This window comes from Protopterus annectens, chromosome 9.part0 (assembly GCF_019279795.1).
Source record: "Protopterus annectens isolate FY-2018-M chromosome 9.part0, PAN1.0, whole genome shotgun sequence".
Lineage (NCBI taxonomy): Eukaryota > Metazoa > Chordata > Ceratodontiformes > Protopteridae > Protopterus > Protopterus annectens.
In genome coordinates this window covers 1935762771-1935777823 of record NC_056743.1, presented here as the reverse complement: position 1 = coordinate 1935777823, position 15053 = coordinate 1935762771, and the positions used below count along the sequence as shown (strand labels likewise).

General features: G+C 43.8%; 1 protein-coding gene across 1 annotated transcript in view; it reads right to left on the bottom strand.

Moving 5' to 3' along the window:
- HOOK2 (hook microtubule tethering protein 2) overlaps positions 1-15053 on the bottom strand; it is a gene marked incomplete in the record, with an annotated part of 1827100 nt that overhangs the window by 49697 nt on the left and 1762350 nt on the right. The window contains 1 exon segment of the mRNA XM_044084742.1: positions 12014-12085. Coding sequence (XP_043940677.1) covers positions 12014-12085 — 72 coding nt within the window.

The following is a 15053-nucleotide window of genomic DNA, read 5'->3' as shown; positions in this document are numbered from 1 at the left end:
AGAGGACATGCAGGCGGTTGGTGTGAAAGAGCATGATGCAGAGGACAGGAAGAAATGGAAACAGAAGATCCGCTGTGGCGACCCCTAACGGGAACAGCCGAAAGAAAAGGATAGATTTAGCTTTGTCTTCCATTTTCTTTAAAACCTCTTCTGCCTTATTACCAAACAGAGTATCATGCTGCAAAGGGGCATCCAACAATTTAGCTTTAACATCAGGCAGATTTTGCTCCTTGAGCCAGGCATGCCTTCTAATCACAGATCCAGTAACGGCGGCCCTACAAGTGGCCACCAAGGAATCAAAACCACATTGCAAAGTATGCTTTCCAACCTGTTCTGCTGAATGCAATAATTCTTGAAACTATTTTCCACAATCAAAAATCAACATCATTTTCTGTTTCAGTAAGCCCATAACATGCTGTTGATATTTAAGCATATGAAACTGGCAGTTTAAGGCCCTGATTGCCAAGGTTGCAGACGTATAAACCTTCTTTCTCCATCTATCCAGTGCCCTGAAATCTCTATCAGAGGGGGTAGGATTTTTGGCTGTAGAGGCCTTTACACCCTTGGAACCCTGAGAAATAGTCTCAGGATCAGCAGCAGGATTTTTGAATAGAAATTTGTGGGAGTCAGGAACCCTGTAATATCTGTCTGGCTTACTAGGAGCCAGAGGCAGGGAATCAGCAGCCATGCTTGATTCCGAAAACACATCAACAATGTCTAATACAGGAGGTATTGCCAAAGGCCTATGCTGAGGAAGAAGAAGGAAATCCCTAAGCCTCTTTTTTGATTCAGAGAAGTCCTGACTCTCCCAGTGAAAATGTTCCCTTAAAGTATGCAAAGTCTCTCCAAAAGAGTAATCCTCAGAAGGAGATGCAGATGGGATGGATTTCCTCTGCATCAGAATCCTCACAGGGTGGAATAGAAAATTCCTGATCAGAAGAGGAGTCAGAAGAAATGGAAACCTGATCTGAAGATTCATAATCAGTGCCTTGCCTAGGCCTCTTAGCAGGGGGGGGGGTTGGGAACCCCTGATCAAGGAAATGAAATCCTCAGCCATTTTGATCATCTGTATTTTAGGCATAGGGGCCTGAGCACATGGCTCATGCGTCGGTTTTTTAGACATAGATGATGTTTTTGACCTTGTTTTTGAGGCTGGCATCTGTTTAATATAAAAATGTTGAGGCCTGAAAACACCCTCGGAAGCCAGTGCATGCTCAGCAGCTCCGGACCCATCCAAGGGAAGAGACATCCATGGGTTCAATACTCAGAATCTCGCAGCATACCGGACTCCGAATGGGTCTCGGTAGAGGCCTGCGACTCAAAAGTAGCAGGCATCAGGGGCTGCGAAACCGCCTCACTGAGTACCGGCGACTGGCTTAGGAGAAGCTTTTGTTTGTTTTGGACCTCGCCGGTCTCTCTCTTTTTCTTTGCATTTTTTGTGAACTCCGGTAGTCGGACTGCTATCAGACAACATTTCAGGATAATTAAATCTTGAACCAAAATATTTAGAAGCAAAAATATACAGACGCTTAATAGTGCGTTGGTTAAATCTAGCACAAAACCGACAGCAAGGCACGTTGTGATCTGGGCCTAGGCAAGGAATACAGTACAAATGAAAATCCTTATGAGGTATTTGCTTCACACAAGTAATGCAATTAACTTTTACTGACATCGGTAAGCAGCAAGAAACAGTTTCCCCAACAGGGTACTTGGCTTTAGTTTGAAGACTTCGGTTCTGAAACTCGAATGTGAAAATTTCACGAGTCGGACGACCAGCACTTGCAAACTGCTTCTGCTTCAGGCACAGTGTGGCAAGAAAGACTGAATAAAATGACATCGGCTGCATGTTTTATACCCCTGACGACCTGACATCATGGAAGAGGAGACCGCAACCGACGCAGGACCCAAGACTTTGTTATTCAGGCCAACTGAGGGCAACCTGCCAGCAAATTACCCAAATGTAATGATTGCAACAGTGAAACACGAAGAACATCACCACCCCCTTCAGAGGATGCAGACAACCATGCTGAACAGTATGCCAATGCAGTATACAAGCACCGGTACAACTGCATGGACTCAGCTATACCCAACAGAGCTAAAACCTGTTCCTCAAGGAAAAACAAACCTGTCTTCTGATGGACATCCTGTATCAACAGGCTTTACAACAAAAGGACAAAAAAACTGTCGTCCAAGGGTAAAAAGGAACAAATTCCAAATTGGAAAAACTCCCTCCTTAGCATCAACAAGCAAATTAGATCACTAGTGAAAACCTCCAAAGCCAATTATAAATCAAAATTAGCTCCTGAAACAAAGAGAAAAGTACAGTTTTGTACCTACCATAAATGTAGATGTTCGAAGCTCCACATTGCTGCAGTCCTTACATATGGGTAGTCCGCTGTCCTCGGTCGGCCCGAATACCAAAGTATTAGGCTGACGTCGGTCAAGGCGCTTAAAACTGACATCAGGACGTCAGGGTACAAAAGCGCATGACCGACGTCATTTCCTCAGTCTTTTCTTGTCCCAGATGTCAGAAGGCCCTAACAAGACAGGCCAAAGCCAAAACCAGCAAAACAACCAACCACCCGCACTAACCATATTTACAAAATGTACAACACAAACCACACCACCACCTTCAACAACAGAGGGGAAGGAGGGAGGGTTGACTGCAGCAATGTGGATCTTCGAACATCTACATTTATGGTAGGTACAAAACTGTACTATGTTCTTCATCTCACATTGCTGCAGTCCTTACATATGGGTAGAATCCCAAAGCAGAGGTAAGGGAGGATGGCAAAACTATAAAGCATTAGGAGCTGCCAACATGCCTTGTAAAATTGCAGTTGCAAATCCAGCCCTAGATTTAGAGTAAAGTGGAAGGTGGTAATGCTTAGAGAAAGTATGCACTGAACTCCAAGTAGCTGCTTCCAAAATATCTTTAGTAGCCAAGCATCTTAAAAAAGCTGTAGAAGTGGCAGTAGCCCTAGTGGAATGAGGCCTAATCCCATCTGGAATCTCCTTACCATGATGGGAATAACAGAAAGCAATACAAAAACCAATCCACTTAGAAATAGTTTGTTTTGAAACAGGTTTGCCCTGAGAACCCAAAGCAAAAGAAACAAACAACTGCTGAGACTGCCTGAACTCCTTTAGTTCTGCTCAAATAATATCGCAACTGTCTGTGAATATCCAAAGTGTGCAAAATCTTTTCCCCTTTATTTTGGGGTTTGCATAAAAAGTAGGCAAATGAATAGTTTGGTTTAAAGCCACACTAGAAACCACTTTAGGCATAAAAGAAGGGTTAGTACGCAAAGACACCCTATCCTTGTGGAAAATTAAGAAAGGCTCAACTGCCATAAGGGCCTGTAATTCAGAAACCCTTCTCGCAGAGGTAATGGCCAACAAAAAGCAGTCTTCCAAGATAAATATTTCAACTCTGCCGATGCTGCAGGCTCAAAAGGTTGTAGAGTGAGTTTCTCCAACACAAAATTGAGATCCCAAGCAGGAGTAGGAGCTCTACGGGGGTCTTATATTCTTTGCCCCTCTAAGGAATTGCTTAAACAAAGGCTGAGAAAATAATGGTGGGTCACAGTCATAGTGAGCAGAGATTGCTGCAGCATGAACCTTTATAGAGGAGAAGGACAAACCTTTGTCCAATAACTCAGTAAGGTATTGAAGCGCCACACTTAAATTAGGTTTAGAAACATCAAAGTCCTTTGCTGTACTCCAAAATAAAAATCTCCTCCATTTATCTCGAACTTTCCTTGTACTAGGCCTTCTGGCCTCCAAAATAACATTCAAAACTTGTTGTGGAAGCTGAGACCTCCAGGGTTTAAACCAGAATATGCCAGGCTGTCAGATGTAGAGAATGAAGTTTGACATTGAGTAAATGACCGTTCTCCTGAGACAGCAGGTGAGGAATCGAAGCAAAGGCCATGGAGGCTCCTGTACCAGACTTCTCAGTAATGGGTACCAGTGCTGTCGAGGCCAATCTGGAGCTATTAAAATCATGTTTGGCTTGTCCTGTCTGACCTTCAGCAGTACCTTTGGGAGGAGAGGCAGAGGTGGAAAGGCATACACGTGAAGATTGCTCCAATTGAATGAGAGAGCATCCACTTTCCAAGCCGAGGGATGAAACCTTTTGTGCAAAACTTTGGCAGCTGGTAATTTAGTGGAGAAGCGAACAGATCTATGTCTGGAGTTCCCCATAACACTGTCAACCTCTGAAATACATGAGGATCCAATTTCCACTCGTGGGGATCCATAATTTGTCTGCTCAACACATCTGCTAAGGAGTTCTGTGCTCCTGGCAGAAACCTTGCCTGAAGATTTAGCTGTAAACTGAGAGCAGTCTCCCACAAAATCATTGCTTGTCTGCATAGAGGATAAGAATGCGTTCCCCCTTGCTTGTTGATGTACCACATGACAGTTGTGTTGTCTGTTTGAATCAACACCTGCCCTGGAAGAAGTAAATCCTTGAAAGCTATCAATGCAATTGGACTGCTAACATCTCCTTCAAGTTGATATGTAGATGTTGAAGTCTGGCAGGCCACGTGTCTTGTATCCATTTTCCATTTAGATGAGCTCCCCAAGCTTTGTCTGAGGCATCTGTCGTTAAAATCTGACTCGCCTCTGGCCGGGTCACAGAGAGTCCCTTGTTTAGGTGACATTCCTGAGCCCACCACAAAAATTCCTTTTGAATGCAAGGTATTATTTGAATGACAGTGTCCAAATCTTGGCAGTGCTGTGTCCATACATTCTTGAGATACCATTGTAGCTTCCTCATATGCAGTTTGGCATTGGGAAGTACCAGAATACAAGATGCCATGAACCCCAAGGCTTGAAGGACTGTCCTTGCAGTCAGCCTGGACTGATGAGACAAGTGGTGGAAGTAAAGAGAAAGATTCTTTTGTTTGTCCGGGGTCAAAAAGGCCATCTGGGATGCTGTATTCAGTCTCACACCCAGAAAGCACATGTCCTGAGAGGGTACTAGACTGGACTTTATTTCGTTCACAGAATACCCCAGGCATCTTAGCACTGCCATCACATACTGTAAATGATGAAGAAGTTCGCCCTTTTCTTGGGCCAGTATCAGGCAATCGTCCAAATAAGGATAGATCTGTATTCCTCTTAGCCTGAAGAAAGCTACCACTGGAGCCAGAACCTTCGTGAACACTCTGGGCGCAGTAGATAAGCCAAAGGGCAATGCAGAGAACTGATAATGTGAAGTCCCAGCCCGAAAACGCAGATACTTCCTGCAACTGGGCCTGATAGGAACATGAAGGTAAGCCTCTTTGAGATCCAGAGTCACCATCCAGTGATCTTTGCCCAGCAGAGGTAAAAGCTGTTGTAACGCTAACATTTTGAACTTGGGAATGTCCAGATATGTGTTGAGGATGGATAAATCCAAAATTGGTCTCCACGTGTTTCCTTTCTTTGGTACTAGAAACAGGCGAGAATAAATCCTAGGCCCACTTCTGGCAGAGGAACCGATTGTATGGCCCCTATTTGAAGTAGTAAAGAAATTTGCTTGCGAGCCTCTAGTCTTTGCTGAGGAGGAACGTCCGGCATGCCTTTGAAAGGAGGCAAGGTATGGAAATAAAACTTGTAACCCTGGTGTATGATATCCAATACCCATTTGTCTTGGGTAATCAACATCCAATTTTCCTTGAAGAGTGCTAACCTTCCTCCCAAAGGTGCTGCCAGGCAAGAAGGATCTGGCAGCTGAAAAAGTAGGTCATTGGGCCTGTTTACGAAAGGACTGGCCCCTGCCCTCACCCGAAGATTGTGCAGGTGAACTCCCAGTTCTAGGCCTGAAAGAACTCTGAGCTCTGCCCCTACCACGTCTAGATCTACCCCTAGACTGAGAATCATAAGAAGGATACGTCCACCCCTTAGCAGGCCAATTCCTACTAAACTGGAGGCTGAACTTGCAAAAAATCCTTAACAGCCTGCATAGACTTAGCCTTGTCTTCCATTTTCGTCAAGACTGATTCCACAGGTGAACCAAACAACACATCAGACTGCAAAGGAGCATTCAAAATCCTTGTCTTAACATGGTCATATAAATTCTGATCCTTTAACCAGGCGTGCCTGCGAAGAACTGAGCCAGTGGCAGCCACCCTAGACGAGGCCTGCACAGCATCAAAACCACACTGTAATGAATGCTTACCCACTTGTTCAGAGACATGCACCAAATCTTGCAACTCTTTACACTCAATGCCTTCCGCCAGAGCATCCACCTTAGACTTCAATTGAGAAAGAAGAAAGTTTTGATATTTCAACATATGAAACTGGCAATTCAAAGCCCTCATAGCTAAGGTAGAAGATGTATAGACCTTCTTTCCCCATCTATCCAAAGCTCTGGCTTCTTTATCTAGAGGAACCGGATTTTTACAACAGAGGCCTTGACACCCTTAGGTCCCTGACTAATAGTTTCTGGGTCCGCCCTAGGACTCTTATAAAGATATTTATGAGCCTCAGGCACCCTGTAATACCTATCCGGTTTAACAGGAGCAGGAGGCAGAGAATCAGGATTAAGTGAAGCCTCTGCAAACACATCTTCCACAACATCCAGAACAGGGGGTATAGCCAAGGGCCTATGCTGGGGTAACAGCAAAACTCCCTAAGCCTTTTCCTAGAATCAGAGAAGTCCTGACCTTCCCACTTAAAATGTTCCCTCATAGAATGAAGTGCCTCTGAAAAAGAAAAATCCTCTGGAGGAGAAGCAGAAGGAGTGGAATCATCTGCATCAGAATCAGAATAAGGAGAATACTCCTGCAAGTCTTCAGCTGAAGACTCTGAAATATCCAAGCCTGCTCAAAACTTCCCAACTCTGGCTCCACCCTAGGCCTCTTATCAGGAGGGGGCATAGAACCTCTAATCAGAGTAATTAAATCTTCTGCCATTTTAAGCATGTGCTTCTTAGGCACAGACCCTGCTGAACTAGGAGTGACACCAACAGAAGCTGAAACTGGCCTGCCTCTGGGAGAAGCCTTAGAAACAGAAGGAGAAGGCCTAACCACCCTAGGAAGGGAGGGGAGTACAGTAACTTGGGAAGCCCCTTCAGCCTGACCTGCCTCCTGAGAGACCACCTCCTGCAAAATCAAAGTCTCCCCCTGAGACTCCAGAGAAGTCTCCGGCTGGAACCACCGGTTCCACTGAAGCCTCTAAAGAACCGGCGTCCGAACGGACGACTCATCTTGCCTGGGTTTAACTGTTTTGCCTTTGCGCTTCGAGAAGCGGCCGGAGAATCCGACGGCATATTATAATTGCACCGCTTCCTAAAGACCAGCCTAGCACAATCCAACCTTCGCTAATAGTGCTTATTGAACCTAGCACAAAAGCGACACCAACAACGCCGTGCTCAGGCCCCAAACAAGGAATACACAAAGAATGATAATCCCTATGTGGTATCTGTTTCCCACAAGAAATACAGTTATTCACTTTTTCTGACATCCGTAAAACACTGAGGCAAGAAAAACAAAATAATCCCCAACGGGTACTTAGCCAACTTGGATTCGCTCTGAAACTCAATTGAAAAATTTCAGAACGCCGAACGGCACTTGCAACGCTGCTTCTGCATCAGACCATGCGGCAAAAAAGACTGAGGAAATGACGTCGGTCATGCGCTTTTGTACCCTGACGTCCTGATGTCAGTTTTAAGCGCCTTGACCGACGTCAGCCTAATACTTTGGTATTCGGGCCGACCGAGGACAGCGGACTACCCATATGTAAGGACTGCAGCAATGTGAGATGAAGAACATCCACAAAGCCTTCTCCATTTATGTCAGAAATCTCCATGGTAAAGCCCAGGTTTGTTCTGAATTAGTACTTAACGGTATCACTTACATTGATCCTGTTGACAACCAACCTGCTAGCAGGTAGGATCAGCGCAAACTTTACCCCCCTGTGCCCCCCCCAAAGGCCCATTAGACATTCCCAATACTTGCCCAACACCTCACATCTCCACAGATCAAGTGTTAAAAGCCCTATCCAAGGCAAATAACATAGCTTCCATGGGACCTGAGAGTATCCCAGGCTGTATTCTGCACCTTCTCCAGCAAGAACTAGCGTCACCATTGAGCACCCTATTCAACCACAGCCTAAGTACAGGCTTCATTCCAGCAGAGCGAAGAACTGCCATTGTCATCCCTTTGCACAAAGGTGGTGCCACTACTGACCCCAGAAACTATCGCCCCATTACCGTGACAAGTCTGATCTGTAAAGCCAAGGAGCGTATTATTATGGATCATACAAACAAAGACATAGGTAATTTCCAAGCACTTGACCCCAGCCAGTTCGGATTTGTCAAGGGCAGATCTTGCTTGTTGAACCTGGTTGACTTCTTTGAGAACTTACCTTGACTTGGCCAGGGACTTACACAATCCCTCACTCAGGCATCACCAAAAAGCTAATGCAACTTGGCATAAATCTGTATCTCATCAGGTGGATGGCCAGCTGGCTCACAGACAGGACCCACAAGGTCAAAATAGGAGCCTCTACCTCCAATAGCAGACCTGTCACTAGTGGTGTTCCCCAGGTATCTGTCCTGGGACACCTACTGTTTGGCATCTACTTCTCAGAGGTCCAGGCAAAGACAAATGGCCTGCGACTGACCAGGTATGCACACGACTAAGTCGAGTACTATAACGGACTTCCCAAATAATGTTAACATACTACAAGAGGGTCTCACAGCAACAAATGACTGGTGCCAAAGTCATGGCCTTAAGTTAAATGCAAAAAAAGTATAATTTATTTATTTTTCATTTTGACCAGGATAGTCCAACTGGACACATGTTCATTTTCAGCGGAGGCCCGGGGAGAAAAGCTCCAAGGTACAAACAAAAACATGGCCCCTACTGATTACTACATCAAAGGTAACCTCCTAAGCACACAACCTGTGGTGAGAGACCAGAGTACTCAGGTTGACAACAATCTCACATTCGACCCCCATGTAGCGACAGTGGTCAGAAAAGCCTTTTACTTGGTTGATCTCATAAGTAAATAGATTGCATCCAGAAAAAAGGAGGTGATTATCTCTCTGTACTCCTCATTAGGCAAATATAATTCAGTACGATGACCCATTTAGTATGCACCTCTCCAAACACCTGCACCAACTGGAAAGGCCACAGAAATACCTCACAGAGAGAATCCATGGCCTCCATCACCTGTCTTATGTGGACAGACTCAAATCACTATCACTCTAATCGGTATCGTACAGATTGCTCAGAGGTGATCTGTCTCTCGCCTACAAGGCAATCTTGGACTCTGCCCTACTAGAGATGCTCCATATCCATAAGTCTCCTCATGCATTACCCGCTTGACAGGCCTAAATCTAATATGAGACATCAACAAAACCTGCTGGAGAGAGAGGTTTGTCTCCCAGAGGCTGCCCCATCTCTGGAATAGACTTTCCATACACGTCAGAGCACCTCGCTGACCCTCTTCAAGCACAACCTTTATGAGTGGATAGGAAACCATAAATTTGTCCCAGGGAGTTCCAACTGTGTCCCCATTGACAGGGGCGACAGGTGCTGACTGAAGTTTCTTTTTGGGGATAAACTCTTGCCTAGGCTTGTAAGGGCTTCAGGGCCATTAGCCTAGTAACCTCTCATGATCCTATGATTCTGACCTTCAAACACATACTAATTTCTAAGATGCACAAACACAGGAATAAAACCGTCATAATGAACAAGCCAGGTAGATTGAATTGCTACATTACTCAAGCTATTGCATATCTGTGGAAGAAATCACCTCCATTACTCAAGCTATTACATATCTGTGGAAGAAATCACCTCCATTACTCAAGTGATTACATATCTGTGGAAGAAATCACCTCCATTACTCAAGCGATTACATATCTGTGGAAGGAACCACCTCACTCTGTGAAGGTATCGAGCAACATGGTGTTCTTTGACTGTGAAAAGGCCTGAACACTGACAATGGATCACATTCACACACACACATTCACACACAAATACAAATGTATGTATGTATACACGCATGCATGTGCCGGTGTCTACATGGTCGGCATTCACTTTGTTAAATAACTTTATTTGCACAGTGCACTGCTGTCAGTTTTCATCAACAGCACTCTGTCAAGTGCCGTGTTTATCAAAGGGAGGGAATTGGACTGTTCTGCTTTATATAGGGGATGTACTTTGGGTAATGGTAGGACAGAGTGATTGAAAGCCCTGTCCCTGTACTCTGTTAAAGACTCCTGGGGGTGATCTGCACCTCACTTACTATGCCATTACAGACTCAGTGGTCCTTGATCTCCTACATCTCAGAAAGTCAAATAGATTGGCTAATACCAGAACCAGAGACTTGAACCGTCATTAGCAAATAGACTGTGATGGAGAGAGAGATTCATCACATATTGCCTCCCCCCAACTCTGCAATCAACTTCCTCAGCAGGTTAAATAATGTGATTCGAAGTCTTCCTTCAAACTAAACCTGGACAACTAAATGGGTGCTCTCAAATTACCCTGTGACTAATTATGCTCTACATCCTTGAGAAAGAAGTTAAAGCTTGACGGTGGATACTGACAAGGCGTACATCATTACATTAAAACAGCCTTATAACTGCTGTGAATCCTATGCAAGTGACTGGGTGCACTAATGCCTAAACTTTGGAAAATATCAAAAGTTTTGACAGTAGGGCAGGGAATGTATGCGCATGTGTTTTGAGGTTAGGGTTAGAGTACGAGCTAGTTAATGGGAGGTTAGAGTTAGAGTACGAGCTAGTTAATGGGAGGTTAGGGTTAGAGTACGAGCTAGTTAATGGGAGGTTAGGGTTAGAGTACGAGCTAGTTAATGGGAGGTTAGGGTTAGAGTACGAGCTAGTTAATGGGAGGTTAGGGTTAGAGTACGAGCTAATTAATGGGAGGTTAGGGTTAGAGTACGAGCTAGTTAATGGGAGGTTAGGGTTAGAGTACGAGCTAGTTAATGGGAGGTTAGGGTTAGAGTACGAGCTAGTTAATGGGAGGTTAGGGTTAGAGTACAAGCTAGTTAATGGGATAGCTTTTACTGTTGTGCATGTGCATTAAAGTATAGGAAGTTTGTGTAAATGTTTTACACAGTGGTAATGCAATGGAAAGGTTTTTTCATAAAGTAATGTGTAGGGTTCAGTTAGGGGCAGAAGGAGAGGTCGGGTTTGCACCTATGAATAAGTTACTGCAGGGAAGTGAAGCACAATCTAAGTAAGTGAAAACAGGTGAAAAGAAATGCACCCAAAACACAGAGGGACACAAGTGCAGTCTTGACAGATGGCCTATATAATCACTCGCCTTGCCTTTTAATCACTTCTGCCCAATCCTACACAATTTGCAAAGGGGGCCTCCACTGAAAATTGGTTTGTTCCAAGTCAGACTTTCCCAGTTAACAAATGTTAAATAAAAAATAAAATAAATTTGGTGACCAATGTAACAAACTTACCACTACAAACTCAGACTTTGTAATTTCTTTAAACCAACACTGATAAACAAGTTTCTCACAACACCCCATGGACAATCACACTAGGCAACTATCTCATCCAGCCTGACTGCTTCCACCTGTGGCCAGCTTTGTAGTAAAACTCAAGTCCCTCAAGTCCCTAATAATAGGACTCATGACCATTCAACAGTGTCATTTGCTATAACATCACAGACGTATGACAAGTACTGAGTTAATCCGCAATACATCACTTGTGTGTGGGCTTCAGAAACCAAGTTGGCTCATTAAGTCATACAAACTGCATGGCTAGCACTCCAAAGGCACAGTTAATGCAGCCAATGCCAGTTATGTTTCAGCTGATGATTCCTACGACCAACTAAAAAAAAATATAAGTAAACACGCTTGTCCATGTACAGATGCCAATACTACCCAATGGATGCACAAAGCCATGTCATGAAGGTTACAAGTCAACAAAAGCAACTGTGCCTGTAACAGTATACCTACCATGTTATATTAGGGTCTGACAGAGAGAGTGCCTGATAGTTGCATTAAAAGGAAACCTGCCTGATGCAATACTCACCATGTTGTACCAAGCACTGATTATCAACCTTTCTTCTTGTTCTCGCTGAGCCTTGCTTTTCTCAAAATCCATCTGATAAAGATAAAAAATCAAGTTAACCTTGCTAACATTCTAAAAAGTTGTATAAGAAAATTATACACTTGCTCATCTGCACACTGTACCAAAACTGGGCGACAGTGTAGTTTTAAAAACAATGTTTCCTCATTATACAAACAGCATCAGTTACACTACATCATCATCTCTTGTAAAAGGAAGCTGTAAATACCCATTGAGCTCTCCATCTTTTTGTAACATTACTCACATGAACAGATGTGACTGTAGGCGCTTGACACTACCAGCAATCATTTTAGCAACTTGTATGTTTTTTTACTGTGGTCGATTGTGCTGAAATACTAGTTAAATGAATTAAGTTATATTCAAACAGGCCATTCTTAAACCCTGAAAAGCAGCATTCTTGTAAGGCTTTATGCAAACATCTGACTGAACTAGTCATTCACTTTCTAAACTGCCTACACTGGTGAGGGTCATGGTTGCATTGAGAGGAGCGTGGTAGACAGGGAGCTCCCTAACTTCAGCAACAGCACCTAGCACTTCCTGCAAGATCATCCCAGGGAAGCTGAGGCAAATACTATCTGCACTGTCCTCGTCTTGCCCCAGTGTTTCCACACAGGGGGGCCATACCTTATTTTCTGTTCAGCATTCTGCAGTTGCTCCTCCTCTTGTTCTGAGAGATTCCCCCTATTCTGCAATACTTTTAACATTTGCTGGTCCCTCTAAATAATTCTGGTTACTTCTTAACCATACTTACCTTTCTTTTAATTCCACCCTATTTTTAAACTCCACTTGAATTTTATCCCACTCCCTAGCTATATTTTCAGAAGAAATTTTTATTTTCAGTATTTATTTTCAGTAACAGCTCCTGAATAATTTCCACTACCCACTCCTTAAATTCATCTCTTTTCAATAGATAGATGGGAAAGAAAGTACAGTTTTGTACCTACCATAAATGTAGATGTTCGAGTGTTCACACTGCTGCAGTCATTACACTTGGGTTATCCTGCCGTCAGGCGGTCCCGCAGTCGGCCAGAGGTCCAAAGTCTTGGTCCAGCGTCAGTTGCTGTCGCCTCTTCCCTGATGTCAGTGCGCCAGGGGTATACAAGATGCATCTAACACCATTTTCTTCAGTTTTTCTTGCCCCAGATGTCAGGTGCCCCCAAATAGGTAGGCAATACATATTGCTAATAAAACATACATAAAAATAAAAAATAATACCTTCAGTTACAAGCAAATACACCACAAAGGTTGTATAGGATAGAAAGGTATAGATAAGTCCAGCTAGGACAGAGGGGATGGAAGGAGGGTAACCTGGACTGCAGCAGTGTGAACACTCGAACATCTACATTTATGGTAGGTACAAAACTGTACTATGTTCAGCGTGTTACACTGCTGCAGTCATTACACTTGGGTAGAATCCCAAAGCTAAGGTTGGGTGGCTTGTCTATAAAGAGTTAGGATTGGCTATGAGGCCCTGCAGAACTGCAGTGGCAAATCCGGTTCTGGATTTAGAGTAAAGAGGCAAGTGGTAATGCTTGGTAAAGGTGTGCACTGAACTCAAAGTTGCAGCCTCCAAAATTTCCTTGGTTGGTACTCCTCTGAGAAAGGCTGTTGAAGTGGCTGTTGCTCTGGTAGAATGTGGCCTAATGATTTTCCATGCTGTGTGTAGCAGTAACGAATACAGTGTCCTATCCATTTGGCAATAGTCTGCTTTGAGATAGCCTTGCCCTGTGATCCTGCAGCATATGCTACAAACAGTTGCTCAGTTTTCCTGAAAGCTTTCATTTTGTCCAAGTAGAAGCGTAGCTGCCTCTGTATGTCCAAAGAGTGCAGACGTTTCTCCCCTTTATTCTGGGGGTTTGGATAGAAAGTTGGCAAATGGATGGTTTGGTTAAGAGCCACACTAGATACCACCTTTGGCATGAAAGTAGGGTTTGGCCTTAAAGAAACCCTGTCCTGATGAAATATTATAAAACGGTCCACTGCCATTAATGCCTGTAGCTCTGTGACTTTTCGTGCTGAAGTTACTGCCAGGAGCAGAGCTGTTTTCCATGATAAAAATTTTAGGTCGGCTGTATTGGCTGGCTCAAAAGGTGGCAAGGTCAGTTTTTCCAAAACAAAATTGAGGTCCCACGTTGGTGTTGGTGCTCTCCGGGGTGGTCTTGTGTTTTTAGCCCCTCTGAGGTACTGCTTTAGCAAGGGATGAGAGAATAAAGGAGGATCAGTGTTGTAATGAGCTGAAATGGCAGAGGCATGGATCTTAATTGATGAGAAGGATAAGCCTTTGTCCAGCATCTCAGTTAAGTATTGTAAAATCTGAGGAATTTTTGGGACAAGAGGGTCAAGGCTTTGAGCCTGGTTCCAGGCACAGAACCTCTTCCATTTTTCTGAGTAAGATTTCCTGGTGCTAGGCCTCCTGGCCTCCAAAATGACATCCATAACAGCTTTAGAGAGAGGTGTTGCCTGTTGTATAAACCAATTCATCCCCCTGGAAAAAATATCTTATCCTACAGTCTTGCTCGTCTCTGGAACTCCTTACCCCCATCCATTTGTACCATCACAAATCACTTCTCATTCAAAAAATCCCTTCACTCACACCTAATTTCCCAGTGGGAATGCTCCTGCTCCTGCTCCCACCCAACATAATCTCCTCATTACTGAGAATTTTCACTTCTCCTCCCCTATTCATAATGAGAATTTCTACTTACTCTCCTAAACTCAGATATTGCTCTTGCTTGTATTAGCTTTTTCTGAATACTTAAAGGTACTTTAGTGTAAATATACCCTCTGATGGAAAAGGTTCTCTGTTTCTATATTGAAAGGTTCTAGGTCAGCTCATATACCTTTCTCGATTGTATTAAGCTACTCATCCTGAATGTATGAAAGATATCTCCAGTGTAACCCACCCTAAGTTGTAAAAGCCTCTCAGTTTCTATATCGTAAATTGTTTCCAGCAATACAAGATTATAATATTTGTATATGTTTG